General features: G+C 43.4%; 1 protein-coding gene across 3 annotated transcripts in view; it reads left to right on the forward strand.

Annotated features, from left to right (window-relative positions):
* REL (REL proto-oncogene, NF-kB subunit) overlaps positions 1 to 14,605 on the forward strand; it is a 43,677-nt gene extending 29,072 nt beyond the window's left edge. For all 3 annotated transcript variants that reach the window (XM_026846201.1, XM_026846202.1, XM_026846203.1), the window contains 6 exons: positions 7,401 to 7,541; positions 10,314 to 10,418; positions 10,732 to 10,944; positions 11,292 to 11,360; positions 11,469 to 11,543; positions 12,961 to 14,605. In XM_026846201.1, coding sequence (XP_026702002.1) covers positions 7,401 to 7,541; positions 10,314 to 10,418; positions 10,732 to 10,944; positions 11,292 to 11,360; positions 11,469 to 11,543; positions 12,961 to 13,754 — 1,397 coding nt within the window. In that variant the 3' untranslated portion in view covers positions 13,755 to 14,605. The remainder of the gene's footprint in view (positions 1 to 7,400; positions 7,542 to 10,313; positions 10,419 to 10,731; positions 10,945 to 11,291; positions 11,361 to 11,468; positions 11,544 to 12,960) is intronic.
* Positions 14,606 to 14,831: the final 226 nt, after the last annotated feature.

Consider the following 14,831-nt stretch of genomic DNA (forward strand, 5'->3'; position numbering starts at 1 on the left):
GAGTTACTCCTCCAGTGGAGCTGGTCCATGTCTGCTTTCTAGGGTGTTTGTTTTCTTTTAGTAGCTGTTGAGTTGTGCCATATCCTTGTCTTCCCATGTACTGTCTGATGTATGGCCAACTCAAATTAAAAGAAGAGCCAGTCTTCAGTTAAGAGCTTTTGTGGGTGGGTGTGACTTGACATAGAGACAACAATTGAGTTAATAACAACTTGAGTTAATTATCAATGAGGAAAAGCCCTAAATGTGTTCTTTAAATTTAGGGGAAAACTGTATTTAGCTCAGTATTGCAAGAGGACTTACCTTTTTCTAGCCAAATGGATGACAGTGTGAAAACCCTAGACTTGTCTTAGAGGGAGAAGCCCAGAGAATTGCCAGATTTTTTGGAAAATGATCAAGAGAGTATAAATAGGCTTTCCCTGGAGCTTGACACATGCTTAAGGTTCCTGTTTCTGTGTAATTGCTCTTGGTAATAAGCATTTAATTCATTTTTAGGCTCTCCCTTGTACCCCACGACTAATTCGGCTCCGTTTGCCGCCGCAGTCTTTCCTTTGCCATTTCCCCTTTCCGCCCGTGAGCAGCTGACCCCGTGTTGGCTCTGCCCTCGTCACAGTCTCCACGACACCCCCCTTCCCCCTCACGCCTCCGTGCTGCGCCCGGGCTCGTCCCCACACCAGTTGTACTCGCTTCCCTCCCACGTACACAGTCACCTTCCCCACAGCTTCCCCTGCACGCCTGCGCCCCTGGGACAGCCTCTCCTCTGACGCCACTCGCCCACATCAGCCAAGTTCAGCAGGATCCCCCCTCTCCAGCCCACTTGCTCCAGCCCCCTGCTTTACTGGGGGACTTAGCGGGCCACGGAATATTTCGGCAAAGACAAAAAATAGCATGAACCAAAAGGAGACTCATAGCAAGAATTCAAGTTGGGAGTTGGGAATGAGTTTGGAATGGGAAAGCATTAGAGTCCTCTGACATGAATGCCTCAGATCTTACAAGAAACTTTCAACTTTTGTCCTTAAGTTAAAACAAATGTGTCACTCCCCACCCCACTAAATTCTCAAGCTGACACTTGTCAGCTTTTTGAGAGGCACAGAGCAAATCCACTTGAGGAAAGCTAAGTGTTCTGATCCTAACAGGACTTTAGCTTTTACCTTTGGAAAGCCCTTTGTTCTTTCATTCCTCAGGCAAATGCTGTTTATGCCGAAACGTGTATATTAACTTAAAGGACAGCCTGTTTTGTTTAAAAACTAAAAGGAAAATTACCAAGTACAGACACAAAAAATGCCAATGTTTTTTTTCATACTATAAACAGAAACTGCTAAAAAATGCTCTAGAAATGTACAGAGGCTGATGGATATATTTATTTAAACCTGTTCCAATTTTACCTTTCAGATTAAACTTAGCCAAAGAACCCAGATTCAGAGAAATATTACGTAGACAAAACAAGGGCTGAGTTTTGAAACTTTTAATTTTCATTCCCAGTTCTTCCATTGGCTTTTGTATGAGGCCAAGCCATTTGACTTCCCTGTGTTTTTTCTTCTCTAACACAGGGAAATGTAACCGCAGTAGTTTGGGCATTTATTTACTGTGGGTTAGCATCTGAATTTTACAGTCGTTCGGACTAATCAACCTCCTGAGTTTTTGCTTTTTTAAAATGATTGTTGCTGATGCATGTTGTGTCTGTAGGTACATGCAAAGGGTTTTTTTTTCTGCAGAATTGACTGAAACTTACTTCTTCATGGCTCAGAGGTATAAACCAGGCACAGGTGTATAGGGAGAAGAAGCATAGTGCTGTCACGGTCCCTCCCTCCCCTTGTTCCCAGCTTCTACCTCTCAGCAAGTGCTACTAGATGGCATTAGGTCTCTGGACGTGTAGAACAGCCTAGCCCATCATCTGGTACTGTGTGTCTGGATGCTGAAGCCCAGGCACAAACTGAGCACAATATTCTGCTTTGGAGAGCAAGGGACAAATAGTCCACCAGGACCATCTGCTCTTTCCTTTGTAGGAAATACAGTTGTAGCTCACTTGAAACAGCGAGCGTAGCATTAAACTACCTGGTGAGATCCTTTTTAGCTTGTGCAGGTCAGCTCTAGGAGACAGCAGTCAAATTCTTGGGTGATTTAGCTTGTGCCCATTACTTGTGTGCTGTAGCCCTTCCTCAGGCTGGCTGCTGTATAGCTATGCAGTCACAACTGCGGCTGCAGCACGGGCTGGGGGGAGTCAATCTGGAATGTATCTCCCGGGCGCTGAGACGGACCCGTGACTTGTGCCCAGTTTCCCTGACTGGTATAACCTGGCATAAATCAGCAGCAGCACTGGAAGAGGCAGTCCTTCCTTTCACTCTTGTCTGCTTCCACCATTTCTCTTGCATCAGGACTAGCGGTCACGGGAATGACTGACTGAAAACAAGCCTTTTCCTCTTTTCTTCTGGCAAGTTACTTTTGAGCAAGACCAGTTCCTTGATCTGATTTACCACATGAGAGCTACTCCCTGTATAAAAGTAGTGCCGGAAATGAAGGTTGGGCAGAGCCAGCCTTTTACAGCAAAACTCCTGACATAGACCAAGTTAAACTGATTGGTCGCTATAAGGGCTAAAGGGGAACCTTTGTGCTCCAGGAGCAAAACACTTGAGGCAAACCACCTCTGTGTCATCACCTAAATGAAACCGAGCTCCCAGCATATCCCTAAATTAAAAACCATCATCTGCGTAAGAGAAACGGCAGAACACAGCTCATGGTGATTATTAAGGATGTGCGTTCCGAGCGGTCTCCGTGGTGAAGTGTTTTTGTTTGTGAGAGGTCATTCTCTTCGTGTGAGACCTGGCGTGGCCCCACAGCCCCTCGTTGAGAAGGGAAGGTCACCATATGTCCCTTTGCAGGGTGAACTGATTGTTCTCAGCGCAGCCCTCTCTGAATGTGTCACACCACATCATTTGCCCTGGAAGTTTCCATGCAGGTTAAGTTGAGACGCTGAAGTGCCTCCAACTCCCACCCACTGCAGAAATTTCTGATATCATTAGTTTAGAAGTCGGTTGGAGGGCTGTGTGTGAGGACTCTGCTGTTTAATCAGGTATCACATTATCAGTTAAAAAACCCAAATGCTTCATCACTTCTCTTCAGTGTTCAGAGTAAACTTTCACTTTCCCTGTAGTATCACCTTATGAGTAAACATCAGAGCACTTTATCCCCTAGTAATTTAATCAGATAAATGGTATTTTATTGGCCTTTCTGGATGTTGAAGACTTGAAATACTAAAAACCATTAGAAATTAATAAATAGGAACAAACAAGGAGGCCTGATGCTATTGGCATCTTTAATTTTGTGCCCAAACTTGTAATTGCACTTGGTGGGTTGGACCCAGAAAGTTTCCAATTTTTTGTTACGGAAGGAAATCCAGGAAGTTCTCTCATTCAGTAGAAACTCAGCAGGGCATCTCTGGACTTTAGTGACATCAGTCTTTGAGACGGGGACAACCTGAACCTAATGCCTGTGTTTTATGTGAGCTGTTGAGATTCTCTAGCTCAGGGTGGAAGGAGTTCAAGGTTTAGCTTGCATGGGATGTTTTTGTGCCCACACTGGGATTAGATCAGTCTCTTCCCGTGACAGTAGATAATCATTAGAGAATTATTTCAAAGGGTAATTATTTTTTAAGTTGGGGAATAAGCATTTCTTTCAGGAGAGTTGTAAAAAGATTTATAAAGAAAGGATTTCCTAGTTATTGTAGAGCCTTTCAGGTTGAACAGCTAATGCTCCCCAGGATTGACTGTACCTCTAGATACTGCTTTTTAAATCCTATTGCCAGAGTCTTGGTAAGTGGGGTTTAGTTTTTCTTTTACCCTTGTGCTGGTGGTATTTTAATGGATTTTTTGGCATCACGCCCCATGTTTACCTTTAGAATTTTAATTGTTTTAAAATATTATTTTAATTTCTATGTGTTTGAGTTGCGAAATGTTGCTTTTGAAATCTTTCCTTCCCCTTATAAGAGCTGTGCTTACGAACATTCCTCCATCTAGTCCTGTTTGCATAGATAACTACAGAAAACGAATTTCTGCCAGGTTAAAGCTAGTTTTTTATTAGATTGGGCCATCGCAGAAGCATACTGAGATTGTTGGTTGGCTTCCAGCTCTTTCAGTTGGATTCATATGAAGACAGTAAGGTGTGGTACCACACAGCGAGAAGCAGTCAGAAGAGGAAGTTGAAGTCTTGCCAAAAACATAGTACTACTTCCTTTTATTCATGTGTGGCGTTTGAGCCTTTTTTACCCAACCTGCTCCCAACGTGCTGCATCATGCAGTGTTTTTTACTTCACGTGTGTAATGTCACTGGTTCCAGTAAAGCTGCTCATGTGGAGCTCGCACAGGTTGATGGTTACTCTTCTTCTCCAGTCCTTTCTGGTCCCAAAATCTTCAACGGCATTTCTTAACTTTAATAATTTCAGGTTTGTCAAGTTTAACCCTGCCTGTTGTTCTCCTGTACAGAAGTCAGTGAAATAACACGGAATGACACGACCATCCTCTGTGCAGCTGTACTCCAGGCATTAGTCAGCGTGTTTGTTTACCTCCTTTTTGTTTGTTTTTAATATTCTTAAGGTGCACACCAGCATCTGTTCAAGTTAGTGGCTACTCTCAAATTGACTTCAGAGGGAGCAGAATTAAATGTTTGTTAAAAAACCATTTTATTTTGTTTGGATGATCATCTTTTAGGTGGGAATGTAATATGTTTAGAAATTGATGAAAGCTGTACATGTATATGAACACGGAATCTAGCCTCTTATGTATTTTATTTTTTAAGCATGTCATCACAAGATGGGGTTGCAGCTGTCTTGTTCTCCTTTTTCGCTCTGTTATGTTCTTCTCATCTGGTTAAAAATAGCCCAAGAGAAATCAGTCTTGACTGAGCACTTCCTCTTTCAAACTACAGATTTTTAAAAATTGTATTAAATAATTTATAAGAAAATGACAATTAGGAGCAATTTTTTTTTTTCTGTAGTACAATGAGCTGTAAAGAGCAATTTTGTTTCTTGTGATTATTGGCACATCACACCTTTCCCATGTCAGGTGGTTAAACAGACTTACTGGGAATTTGCAGAAGTTCCTAGTATAGGAAGTGATGCAATTTGAACATTACTAATTTTCTCCCTATCTATTGTGGGTTTTTTGTATCTATAGAGTTCTCTTAAGCTTTAAGCCTGTTGTTTCCGGGGAAGAGGCTGCTGTGCCTGTGGAGAACACGGCGCAGGACTAGTGCTGCTTTTTATGTATGAGAGAGACTTGATTGCACAACCACAAAGCCCATGCCTTTGATTCAGAATCAAAATCCAGATCCAGATTTTGTGCTTGGCTTCCATCTACAGGGAGTTGACTTAGACAAAAGTATTGAATTTCTCTGCTCAGTTTCATTTTGAAGAGGTTGGAAATTTGCTGCTTGGGCTCTCTGGGCAGATCCATCTGGTCACCGATGGCTAATACAACACATGAGTGTAAGCCACCTTGGTGCCAGAGCCTCCTTGAGAGCTACTTGCTTGCTGGCAGTGGTGGCAAAGCATGGCTTAGACTCACCTGAGCTGCTGGGAGCAAAGCAGCATTGCACTCCTGACAATCCCTTCCACAAGGTGCAGTTTAGAGAATGTGTTGTTTTCTTTTCTTTTCTTTTTATTTTTCTTTTTTTTTTTTTTTAATTCTATAAATCAGGCTGTTATCAAGAGGCAGTTAGGCTACCAAACCTGAGTTAGACTGAACAGCTGTGTGTTCCAAACTTGTTTTCTAAAGATCCTATTTTATTAAGTTAGCAGGTCAACTAAAGTGCATTAAAATCATAAAAGTCAAGTGCAGTAAAGCATAAAACTTTGCTCTCTGGTAACACAGTCAGCCACCGACCTGAAAAGCACACATTGACACAACTGCCTTGGGCACCAACATTTCTGATACTACGTGTGTAGTTCTGCTTAGTTTTGTGCTTGCTGGTGTTATTGTCTTGAAATATTGCAGATCATGGACTTGCGAAAGGGAAAGGTGACTCGATTTCTTTTTACAGCAGAGGCCAGGAGAAACTGAGATATTCAGAGCACAAGAAAGACTAAAAATGCCAGTGGAAAGTATTCTGAGCCCAGTGCATTTATTATTTCACACTATCAAAAGGTAAAAGGAAGAAATCATTCAAGTGGGCACTGCAGTAATCCCACTCATGGCAGGGTGGAGACCAACCCAGTGGTAGTGTTAAAGGTCAGAGCTTTGCAATCTAATCAGTACAGTGTGATCCCCAGCCTTCTTATCTTGGGCACCTTTAATCTTTTATTCTTGCAAGAGGCCTGTGAAAGGGCAGGGGAAGGAGTGAACTTGAGAGGTGGTGATCTGTTGACTTGGCGCATGTTCACTTTAGATAATTGCGAGGAGTATCTAAGGATGCTGAACTGCTGCTTCGAACGCTTTTGGAAAGGAGAGCCACTCAAAATTATTTTAATTATCAGTACTTCTACTTAAATGAAATTAAATCAGTTTCTCATTTTGCTGGCATTGAATGTCAACATAATAGTTGAATGTCAGACCTTAAAGGAAAGTATTGAATTCACAGAGGGCTGCTTTTCCTAGAATCGCCCATTAGGCTGGGAGTACGTGAAATACAGGGTAATGATTTCCCAGGTCCTATGTCTTGTTCACCCTTTCACTTAGTTTAATTACAAAACTGATAGCTGGGCTTGGGTTGTGTGGTACTGTGTTTGACACTGGGAGGAATATGTATGGAAATGGATCCTTTCTGGCAAGGTTTTGCTTGTTGTGTTACGAAATTTATATCATAATGATACTGATAATCACTATTCTCAGAAGTATAGAAATGACACAGATGTTGATGGCAGAGGGGAGATGGCTTGTGTTGTTTCGGCTTCATTCTTGCCCCAAGAACTGTCTTCTGATTATTCTTCCATTTCAGTTTCTAGCGGAAAATACCATATAGCAGGAGTGTCTCACTGTTGCAGAAAATTTTCAGCTATGTCCTAGGACTTATTTGTACTGAAAGATTTCTCTTCAGCAGCAGTATCCATGTTGTGAATTTTATCATGCAGAAATGAGAGAGAAACGTGTCCAGGGAATGACGTTTAAACTATAGATACATGAAAATGGTCTGGAAGTCAAGGTGAAGAAACCAGGTACAAGAAACAGCTGGAGAACTAGGACAATTTAGCCTTGTTTGATGAAGGGAAAGCATTAAAGGCCTCTGCATCATTTGCTGTGGACAAGGAATTTGTTCATGCAGCCCCTGTAAAGCTAGCAGGGACTATGGGCATGTTTTGTCTGCCTTGGCAACACCATCTCTTCTACCAGTGGAGGTTCATCCCCAGTTGCTTGAAGAATTGATGCTGGTTTTGATGACTAATCCTCAGTCTTGTCTTTCCTTCTGCTGTTCAGTGCCTGAAGAACAGCTGCACAACATTGATGAGTATGATCTCAATGTCGTCCGCCTCTGCTTCCAAGCTTTCCTCCCTGATGAACACGGCAACTACACGTTAGCTCTTCCTCCTTTGATTTCCAACCCCATCTATGACAATAGTAAGTACCAACTCAGTTATCTGTATATTTCTTGTTTATTTCCCTTTTGTTTTTCCCTTTTGCTGGGACTGAAAAATGCCAGGTCAGTTTCTGAGGTCTGTGCCAGTCTTTGGGGTCGTTTCTGTGGCTTGGGACTTCTAGATTTATGTCTAACTCCTGGCAAGACAGTGAGCATATACTCAAAAGATGATCCCAGGGTGAAGCATTGGTTGACCAGTCCGTCACAGCCACGGACTCATGCATAGGTGCTTTCTCAGCCCTTGCTCACATATCACAGCAGTATCACACATATCACAGCAAGGGAAGGCCTGCTCCTGACGTGCCAAGTGATTAAAATAAATAGTAGCGAGATGGATGGCTGCTGCAAGGCTGATCTGTTCTCCAAGGGTGTCCTCTGAAGTCTCTTTGTAACCATGAGGAGTCTTGCTTTTGCCTTGTGAGGGCTCTGGAACAGGACTCTCTCTTGAGATTTATCCCAGTCGGAAACTGTCTTAACGCTGATAGATCCTTTTGGTATCTCAGCTGGCTTCTGTTTTCACTGTATAGGTAGGTAACGAGGGTAACGTTTGATCATGCTCTGGGAAGGTGCAGAACCATTCTTGGCGCCATTTTCCACATTCCACAAAATGGGACTTTGGCATGGCTTTGGCAGTTCACTGCAGTTGAGGATTTTAGCCCTCAGTGCTGGACTTCTGTCTTGGAGAATAGAAGAAGAGCTTTTAATGATTAGAAACTTTTTGGCAGGGGGGGGTTATTTCTGCAGCAAAAGTATTTCCATGCTAAATACTTAAGACATAACTTTAGCAGCAGCTACTGAATACAATGAGGTCTGTGTTTTATAAAGTGGATGTTAGAATTGTGTTGCTGTGGGCATAACCCTATTGAAAATGTTGAATGTGAACTCAGGTGTGTTTGATATTTTTAGAGTCTCTTCTAGAATTATCTAGAAGTTGGACCTGAGTGCATTGTGTTACTGAGAACCCTTGTAGTACTAAAGCAATTAGGGTTGAGATAAAATTGATGTACAAGATTTGCAGCTATGTCTCAGATGCCATTTAGAAATGTGCCAAATCATGATTACTTGGCTATGGTGATTGACGTCAGTCTTTGCTAAGCTGCTGAAATGACAGATAGCTGTGTGGTGGGGAAGCTTGGTTTTTTAGTGTGGGTTTACGTGGGCAGCTTCTGCTATACTATAGGTATGTAAAATCCTCTGTGTAACCTAGCAGTGGTGTAAATAAAACAGTGTCTAAACTGCAACCACAAGTCATAAAAATTATACCGCTCTTGTCTGGAACAGCAGTTTGAGATCTGAATTTCTTTTAGAAATGTTAGCCTTTTAAAACCTGCTCTGTCATACAGAACTGGGTATGGTTTGAGGTTATAAATTCAGATAAAATTGCATGGTACAATGGGCTTGGAAATCTTAGGTTGTTGCATTTGAAGCTTTCTCAGATCTGTTCAGATTCAGGAGCAAAAAGGTATCCAAAGCTTTTCTGAAAATCAGCTCGCACATTTTAAAGCTAGTATTTTCTTCATTTTCTAATACTTTGTAGTCTCTACCTGCTCTGGATAGTAGAGATACGCAAGAATAATATGAACATAATACGGAGGCAATCACATCAGCAGAGACTGTATGTGTATGAAACTCAGTATTACAGGCACCTTCTGTTTTCAGTTGCTTATCACGTGAACTGGTTTTGAACCAAAATTTCCTAAACTGTGTGTCTTTTGCCATGCTGAAAACTCTTGGGAAGAGTCAGATAAAGTTGTTGACTCTTTCTGGGAAATGCAGTTTGGGAGAACGTGTTGTTTTGCCCCTGTTGAAAGTGATGTGATTTGGGGTGAGAAGCTTGTTTTTCTAGGGATTTGTTACCAGGAGTGTGCTTTTGGGGAGCGAGAAACAGGCACTGGGCAGGAGTTGAAGCAACAGGGAGGCAAGGATGTGCATGGGGGGAGATGGGAAGTGGCACAGCGTGACAGGCCATGGAGAACATCTCCCTTTGAGGTTGGTGCCATGATCAGTGTTCAGCCGAGGCCGACAGAGGAGAGTTTCTTTCCTTTGTCATCCCTTCTAAACTCCCCGCCAAATAAAAGACAAAACACCAAACTCAAGCCGAGCAGACCTTCCTAAAAACCTGTAAAAAGGACACTGAGTGCCATTCAAACATACAGAAGTGAAACAAAGGTAAAATTAGGCTGCCTTCGATTCTTAATTTACCCTTCCTGCGAAAAATGCACAATGACACTATCAGTCATATGATCCTGTGCTGTTTCTGCGTTTGTTTTGTTTCCCGTCCCTTCAAAGTTTCTGATTCATTCAGCAAATGAAGTGGTGTGTGTCATGTAGTAAATGAGGCTGTAGCACCCACTTTTCCTCGTAATAATAGTAATAGCTGCAGATAGTAACTGCGTAATTGGGGCCTGGCCTGAGGTTACCAGGAGCTCTGTTTTAAGCGTACCTGTACAGTATCATGAAAGATTGGGCAGGAATTGACTCAAACTGAGAGTCTGAAGTAGGTTATTAAGGGAGTGAGTGGCACAGCTGCACGGGTTTCTTGTGTTTGGAGGCGAGCAGCTGAGAGCTGCAGCATCAGGGAACATCAAGCCCTGCTTATAAATTTCCTGTACGGAGCGACTTGTTCCCTGTGGGTTTTGGGGTTGTCACGCTTCTCCAGCTGTTGCCTTCCCTTTGTATGCCTTAACTCCCAGCACCTCATCTTCACTAGCAACCAAGTTACAGTAATTCTTGATTTGCCTGTTTGTTTCCAGGAGCTCCCAACACCGCAGAATTGAGAATCTGTCGTGTGAACAAGAACTGTGGAAGCGTAAAAGGAGGAGACGAAATATTTCTACTGTGTGACAAAGTTCAGAAAGGTAATCTTGACCAGGTTTTTTCTTTCCCTTTGTCCCCAATGGCTGATGCTACCACTTTCTAGCCAGGGAGCTGAAGCCCTTCACCACACTCCCGTGTAAGTGGTTTGGTTTTGTAGCTGGGCAGAAGAGCTTTCAGGTTCAAGAGCTCTCACCACTCCTGAAAGATACTTGGTGCCTTTAAATTCAAGGCATTTACTTTGCATCTGAATTCTGGGTCAGGCTCCTTCCTTTGTTCCTTTTCTCCTTTTTTTTCTGCTGCAAGTTTTCAGTTGTTTTTCAGCTTAACAAGCACCTTCTGTTTCTAATGGACTAGATGATATAGAAGTCAGATTTGTCTTGGACAACTGGGAGGCCAAAGGCTCTTTCTCACAAGCTGATGTTCACCGTCAAGTGGCGATTGTGTTCAGAACGCCACCGTTCCTCAAGGACATCACCGAGCCCGTCACAGTGAAGATGCAGCTGCGAAGACCTTCAGACCAGGAAGTTAGCGAACCTATGGATTTCAGATACCTCCCAGATGAAAAAGGTACTGTTCCAATTAGCTGAGTTTCTGAAAAGCCATCATCAGTGCAGAACTCGTGTTGATAATAATCAGTAGCTTATTTAGTGAAAACTCTACAATGCTACTTCTACAAGTAGATTCTTTGTTTTTTACAAGTAACAATAGTCAGTTTGTTCCCTCTCTGAATGAAAAGATTAACAATTACCATTAATAACAGTGTCTCGGTTTGTCAGTGCTGTCCTGTCTGAAATATTTTCTTTAAATATATCTTACAACAATTAGGTGCCACTACTGTAAGTTTTAGAAAGCTCCTTTGCTAATTATACCCAGGAGAAATATAATGCTTTTCCCTTCCACTCCTTTCTCTGTAGATCCATATGGCAACAAAGCAAAAAGGCAAAGATCAACATTGGCTTGGCAAAAGCTCATACAGGACTGTGGTAAGGAAAATATTTGTCATTTTCTTGTTTGAGTAAACTTAAATTCAGATGGAGTTATTTGTACAAAATCAAATATTCAGTGTATGTTCATGCTTTCTTCTGTTGCAGGACCAAATGCCACAGAGAGGCCCAAAGTAGCTCCGTTCCCCGCTGTCACTCCTGAAGGGAAGCTGATTAAGAAAGGTGGGTTTCCGCCTGCAACCCATGAGTGGTTTGAAACAAGTAAATGTCTGACTGCTGTAGGGAAGGGCTGGAGCTTTTTCAGTGAGGACTGAAGTTCCCAAGGCAGCAGTAGTACCTGCCTCTTACTTTTCCTCCTCCAGATCCTTCTCAGAGCCTCTCACGTGCCCCTTTGCACAGGAGATGGCTACACCACTTTCCTCTTGAAGCATTGCTAGCTTTCAGCCTTCATTTAGATAACTGCTGATTTTTCTCTGTGTTCAGATACTCAGCCCTTCAAATGTACACGCAGTTGCCGGCCTTTCCTCCTCTTTGCTTGAAATTCTGATGTTCTCTTGAGGGTTTCTTCCTTTAAGATGCTGGTACTTGTGACTACACAAATGAAACCCATCAGTTCTTTACCTAAATGTCACTGTCACCTTCAGCATTTGCCATAGTGGGGTGAGGTGGGTAGTTGTCTTGCTGCTGTCCAGAAACCTGGGGTTGTTCTGCTGATCAAGGATGCCAGTTCAACTCAGACACTAGAGTGAAAAGAGTAGGCTGATCTGTTAATCAAAGGATATAACTAGTTACTACAGAAAATAAGCAGTAAGAAAAATACAGAATAGTACACTTAATTGTTACTACATACTGTTAAGCAATTCAAGGCACCTAATCATTACTACACGACAGGGAAAATAGTGATTTCAGATCCCTCACCACTTGCATATGTTACCAACACCCAGACCCGCAGGCGCTGTCAGCCCCAGCTGCAGCAAGGATTTGAGTCTTTCCTGGCAAGTGGGAAATCCTACGAGGTGCACTTACCAATAGGTGAAGCATCCAAAGTCGTGGCAAGAGGGTCCAGCCTTATGTACCAAAAATCAGCAAGCCAGAATAACTGGCATCTTTGTTTTAAGTGGAAACATGTGGTTTTGTCCCCCTGTTGGATACGAGCCAAAGCCTGGCCAGGGCTCAGGGGGGAGAACCGAGGGAGTTTCTAACAAGGCCAAACCCTTGGGTTCTCAGCCTAGAACAAGGCTAAACAAGGAACGTTGGATACACGTTCTCACAGCATTTCAGCCTCACTACTAACTACATTTTGTCCGAGTTTTTCACTAGTGAGCATACATATTTTGTTAATGATCAGGTACTAATAATTAATGCTCATAGTAATACAGATTTTACTAATTAACAGGTACTAATAATATATAATGTTTAGTTGTGAGGTTCATCTAGATGTCAACTTTGTTTTGGGGCCTCTTAGCAGGCACAAGCACTACAGGGGTCCAGCCTGGAGAGTACTTGTGCATTTGCACTTTCATACTTGCGTATCTAATCTTACTAAAATAGCACTGGTTTTGTCTGGCATTTTACTGCTAGTAATTTTAAAACTTGTAAAGAAACATCATTAAAATGCGTCTTTCTTCCCTTTCGCTAGAACCAAACATGTTTTCATCCCCGCTGCTGCTGCCGGGGCTCGGAGCCCTGGCCAACACGAGTCAGATGTACCCCATGTGCAGCCAGATGGCCCCTGTGCCATCGGGCGGGCCGGGGAAGCAGGACCCGCTCTCCTCGTGCTGGCCCGCGCTGTACAGCTCCCCCTCCCCAGGGGCCAGCAGCCTGCTTAGCACCCACCCGCCCGGCAGCTTCGCGGCAGCGGATGCGCCTCCGCCCTCGGCTCAGGGCAGCGGCACTCTGCCGCCGTTCCACGACGCCCCTCTGAACTGGCCCGACGAGAAGGAGTCCGGTTTCTACCGGAGTTTCGGCAGCGCCAACGGCATGGGAGTGGCAGTGGGGTCGAGCGCCGAGATGCAGAGTGTTTCTAGTAACAGCGTGGTGCCCCAGGCCCATCCCATCAGCGTCTCCACGGCCAGCCTCGTCAGCATGGAGACTGATGACATGAACTGCACCAGTATCAACTTTGAGAAGTACAACCCGGTGTTAAACACGAGCAACCACAGGCAGCAGCTCCATCAGGTGCCTGCGGCGTGCCCTCCCATAGCCCCCCCAGGCAATGCACCTTTTAACTCGCAGTCTAACTTACCCGATCCAGCCGTTTACAGTTTTATAGACCAAGATGTTTTAAATGAATCCAGACTCTCTGCCAACCCGATGCCCAACCATCAGAACAGCATTGCTGATAACCAGTACTACGACACTGATGGTGTCCCCGCTGACGAGCTCTATCAATCTTTCCCCTTTGAGAACATATTACAGAGCTATAACCACTGAGCCAGTGGCCTGAGGCTGGCAGCGGGTGGCATGTAGTGCTTCTCAGGGGGCTGGCGGGGTAGAGAGGAGGAACTTACCCTTTTGCAGTCCCTGCTTTCTCTTTCAGAGTGTTACTGTGCACGTTGCATGATGTATCTTAAGGTTATGTGTTACAGCCCAAAGACTGGTACCCATAAATAAGAGAGGTGGGAGTAGGGTTTGGGGTTCCATACCTTAAAGGTACCTTGTATACATACTTTTATGCTGTTGGAAAAGGGAACTGTTAACACTTAAATCTTCCTTACCTTTGCGGGCTGTCCAAGCTGGCCTCTTCAGAAGAGTTAAAAGTTCAGCTACTTCAGAGTTCAAATTGTTTGAAAAATAATCATTTTTGCTGTGAAAATCAAATGTAAGTTTTGACAGAACAGAAATTAAGAAGGAAACCTGCACGTGGGCACTCTAGCTCAGACTCACCTAACAATGGTAAAGTTTTCCTCCACTTACTTGAAAGGTTTAGGTTTCTTCCCTTCTGTCGTATAAAATCCTCTTCTCCTAAATCAAGATCATGCATTGATTTTTCACATTTTCACCACACTCCATTTGCTTTGAAGGCAAATTTACTCTATAAAATTTTTTTAATGACTATGTCATTGTTAGATATATTTTAAAAGACCGGAAGGTTTGAGTTTTTAAGTAGTCCAGCTCTGTTGTAAATGAATCACTGCACAAAAGAATGAACAGTAAGTAAGGACTTCTCTGCACTTCATTCCAAGTGCACTATTTTAAATGACAAACCGCTGTTGCTTTAGGAATGGAGCACACTGTTATCTGTCTGGGGGGGGGTGTGTGTGTGTGTGTGTGTGTGTGTGTGTGTGTGTGTGTGTGTGTGTAGCTGTGATGTGTGTGTGTGTGTGTGTGTGTGTAGCTGTGATGTGTGTGCTATTTGGAACTGTAGAAATATGTTGAGCCAAAGCATCTACCTATTCTTTCCTCAGGTATCTTGGCAGTTTCCTGCTATGCAAGTGACTGCTTAAAAGAAAGCTCAGATCCTGGCGCCCCCCCCCCCCAAGAAAGCTGTGGGGCAAAGCCAGAGGCTGT

Source organism: Athene cunicularia (assembly GCF_003259725.1).
Source record: "Athene cunicularia isolate RWA chromosome 3 unlocalized genomic scaffold, athCun1 chr3_part1, whole genome shotgun sequence".
Taxonomy (NCBI): Eukaryota; Metazoa; Chordata; class Aves; order Strigiformes; family Strigidae; genus Athene; species Athene cunicularia.